A 4,128-nucleotide genomic window follows, 5' to 3' on the forward strand; every position below is an offset into this window, starting at 1 on the left:
CCCCCTCATTTCCTCCTCCCAATCCTCGCGGTTGACTTGGGACCAGTCTGCTGCCTTAAAATCAGAGGTTATTCGCTGACTAGCTTAGCACTTAGCGCTTAGCGCCGTTGTTTGCGCATGCGCGGTGATTCAGTTGTCATTTGACTGGCTGGCCTGTATGTCAATCCAGTAAAAGAATTGAACACCAACATGATAATGACAAAAATTAACTCCTGCAGTACGAAGACCACAGGCCGGTCATTTTCAACAATGACTATTGTGTGCACTGTCTCACACACACAAACTCTCAGTTCACCCAAGTCCACAAATAAAAAGATAATCACGTTTTTCTCTTACTATGCATGTTGTTTAGTGTCTTAGTGCAGGGACTTTTGGCATTCCTTCTCTTGAATAATCCACTTCAAATCTGGTTTGTATTCCGTTGTTGCCACTCGAAACAGGGCACTGTCTGTATGCGAGCTGCAGTGGTTACTTACTTGGGTCAGCTTGCGACATATTTGACCGAAGATCGACTTTTGACGCGAGAAACCTGCCGCGATTGACCCGATCGCGCACGTGCAAGCATATACTGTACACGCACGCCCAACCACGCACACATGCGCATATGTACGCACACACGCAAGCACGCCGAGATGAGCGAGATGACGAAATCGAAACACACAAACCCCCCCACCCCCCTTTGACTGGCTGCCCTGTATGTCAATCAAGTAACAGAATTGATGATAGGCTGACATCGTAAATTCTACTGTACATAGCGCCGTTGTTTGAATGTCAGCGCCACCGCGGAGGCGTTTTCGACGCATGTCATGTGAGCCGCATTGAACCAGCCCAAGAGCTGCATGCGGCTCGTGAGCCACGGGTTGGCCACCAGGGAGCAAGAAGCGGCACGCTAATGATATAGCACGCTAAATGCAAATCAGTGTGACAACATGTCTTGGCAAAATCGTTGTTTGGTCAGAAAAGTAACATTCGCTTTATATATCAAGCCAGTGTAAGACTCACATGATTTTCAAGATGGGTGTGACTTTGGGGCATTATCTATCTGCATTTTGAATATTTTTTCGTGACATTAGAATGTGAGCTCTCGAGTGGAGCTCAAGTATGAAATAGCATCTGCATTACAAATGCCACCCGCGGCTGTCAATCAACCCCACACGTCTTTTTACCTTCCACAATGCCGCAGATGTTTAATTAGAGAAGCTAAAAGATTAATTAGGACTGCGCTTGGATGGCTGAATAATGAACAAATCTCGTTTCAAATCATCTAACATTGCTGGCAAAGCAAACTTTATTTGAAACTCTGAAGGACCAAAATAAAATGCACCGAAGTCACTGTTGTCATCGATGAAGACATGAAATTGATTTCAAACCACGGCATTGTCCAACCATTGTTTTGCAAAGATATTTTATGCAGTCAGCCCTCCAGGACTATACAACACAGAAAAAGCACAGCCCACATCTAAAAATGGAACGTACAACCAAAAGGAATAAAATATGTTGGAATGAAACCAGTAAAGCATCGTGCCGATGGTTTTGCTTTTTTATGGATTCAAAAAGAATAAAAAGAAAACGACATACATCCACACTGGCAGCATTTCGCTAAATACAAAAACGGCACAGAAACAGGAGTTCAAACGGTTATCATCAACTACAGTGTAAAAAAACACAACTTAGTATTTTTGAGTGGGCTAAACAGTAAGTCAAGTTGGAACAATACATTTTTGATATTTATGACAATAATGCTAGTGAGCACAACAAAAGCAAGCAAATTGCCTGCTGCAAATCAATTTGCTGAGTTGTTTTTAGATCTTTTATTTTTTATCAAACATGAAACAATTCTTTTCATCTTAGTTTTGGGCCAATTAAAATTCTGATATGATTGTGACATACCATGTGTCATCCCTGCATGAATAAAATTGATTCTTAGCGGGCAAGGGATCATTTCAGAATTTTTCAACAGTAATAGATGTGCATTTACAAGACTATTTACCTGTTTTTGGGGAGCGAGGTCATTCAAGAAAAAAAGGCAAATAGGCAAATTCGTGACTTAAAACTTTGACTTTGATACTGTGTGAGGATATGACTTTTTTTTTTGGTCAAAAATGTGCACGTGTGGTTTTCTCCGGGTACTCCGTTTTCCTCCCACATTCCAAACACATGCATGACAGGCTGATTGAACACTCAAAATTGTCCCTAGGCGTAAATGTGAGCGCGAATGGTTGTTCCTCTCTCTGTGCCCTGCGATTGGCTGGCAACCGGTTCACGCCTACTGCCCGAAGACAGCTGGGATGGGCTCCAGCATGCCCCACGACTCGTGAGGATAAAGCGGATCAGAAAATGGATGGATGGATTTGCATTTGTTGGCCCTCTAATAGGCAACTTTTAAATTTGTATGGCTTTTCTGGTAAAACAATTGGCATCTAGTTTTTCCCCTGGAAGGGTACCAAGCCCCTCTAAATTTGGAGAACCCAGTTTGCAACGCACTCAGACGCATATCTGACAGACACCTTCCTTTTACATACAGTGCTGAAGTTCTTGGTGGTGCAGATCTCACCACGAAACCTGCACCCCAGCAGCATGTCCTCCAGCTGGTGTCCGAGGCGAGCCATCATCTCGGTGGTGTTGACGCGGTAACGGAGCGGCCGGCTGTAGCCGCTGAAGTCCAGCAGGCTCAGCAGACCCTGCTTGTGGCTCTCCTTCAGGATGGCTAAGCTCCTCTCCACCACCGTGTGGTTGGCGTACATGAGGTCCATCCAGTAGCCGCTGTGGTACAAGTCATCCCTGGTCAGACTGGATGCGCGGAACACGTTCTTGTTACAAAAGGTGACGGCTGGGAAGGACATGTTGTGAGCCCACACCATGTAGATCTTTGTCACAGCCGGGTAGGACATAAGGTAGAGGACTCTGTTCCTGGACCAGGTGAGGAGGAGGGCCACGCTGACCAGGAAGGCCAGCACCCAGGCCCCCCGCTGCACCTTGGATTTGTGTGGCGAGAACATAAACTTCAAACCGTGGACTTTGGTCCTCGTGACGAAATTCACAGTCATGTCTTTCCACGATTGTTCACTTGCCTTCTGTAGCTCTCGGTCGTCGGTTTGCAAGGAGAGCGACTCACATGTGATCGCCATTGCCGCTTGTTTTCCCGAGCACTACTCCACTGTGACTTCTCAAATGAAAATTCCCAGCAGCGATGACAGGAACCTTTTGTGCGCGTTGCTCAGGCTTCCAATTCTATTGCCAGACAGAATCAGTGTGATTCCTTCGGGAGAAGAAAATGTATTGAAAGAACGAGCTGAATACGTCCAATGCTGAAAAATGCCCAATATCAGCGATCCATCCATGGATGAATGTCACACAAAAATCTCGGAAAAGCTTGATTCTTGCCGCTCCGTTCTCCAGTGTAAGATTGCAGATTTGGACGCTTTTCTCTCTTTTTATGCTCCTCCCTTTTTTTCTTCCAGCACCAGAATTTTTTTCAAGTCTGTTGACTTGCAGTCCGTCAAAAGGAAAAGAAAGCTTGTTGCGTCCCACACGGAGTCGCTCGCTCTATCGTGAGGTGGAGCCAGCAGATGAAAAGGGTCCCCCACAACCGCCCCCCCTCCCCCGCCAAACCGGTGATGAAGTAGATTTGTAATGTACACTGGGGGAACAAAAAGTCGCGCTAATGAAACTGTGTGGCAAAATTTATGGTCCATGATATTGAATAACAGCATCTTATTGTTTGATCAATCGGCCCATATAATTTAGGAAAAGTGAAGCAACACAAGATTTGCTTTTGCGAGTACATCCTGTTGCGTGCAGATGTAGCCAGGATTTACAATACGCATACTGTTTTTAAGTGGATAGCAGCATTTTAGAAGGGTGGAAACTTGAATTTCATTTCATCTTAGACAATAAAACAGAATCGCAGACTGCGGTGGCACTATTTAAAGTGGTGATACCATTTCTAAAGGACAATCCAAAGAAATATTTATGAAAAGAATCAAGACTTCCTTTTCAGATATTTCTGCAGGAAGTAAATTTCATTTATTTAGCACCGGGCCGGCCGACCTAAGCCAATGTCGCACCTTGGCGAAATTTGACATGGTGCCACCCTCTCCTAAATCGATGACTTACTGTATTTTTTGC

At 44.9% G+C, this 4,128-nt stretch overlaps 1 protein-coding gene across 1 annotated transcript in view; it reads right to left on the minus strand.

The window, feature by feature from the left end:
- LOC109521172 (acid-sensing ion channel 1-like) overlaps nucleotides 1-3,504 on the minus strand; it is a 29,744-nt gene extending 26,240 nt beyond the window's left edge. The window contains exon 1 of the mRNA XM_019878833.1: nucleotides 2,523-3,504. Within this exon, the coding sequence (XP_019734392.1) occupies nucleotides 2,523-3,128 (606 nt within the window). The 5' untranslated portion in view covers nucleotides 3,129-3,504. The remainder of the gene's footprint in view (nucleotides 1-2,522) is intronic.
- Nucleotides 3,505-4,128: the final 624 nt, after the last annotated feature.

This window comes from Hippocampus comes, unplaced genomic scaffold, assembly GCF_001891065.2.
Source record: "Hippocampus comes isolate QL1 unplaced genomic scaffold, H_comes_QL1_v1.1 scaffold85, whole genome shotgun sequence".
Classification (NCBI taxonomy): Eukaryota; Metazoa; Chordata; class Actinopteri; order Syngnathiformes; family Syngnathidae; genus Hippocampus; species Hippocampus comes.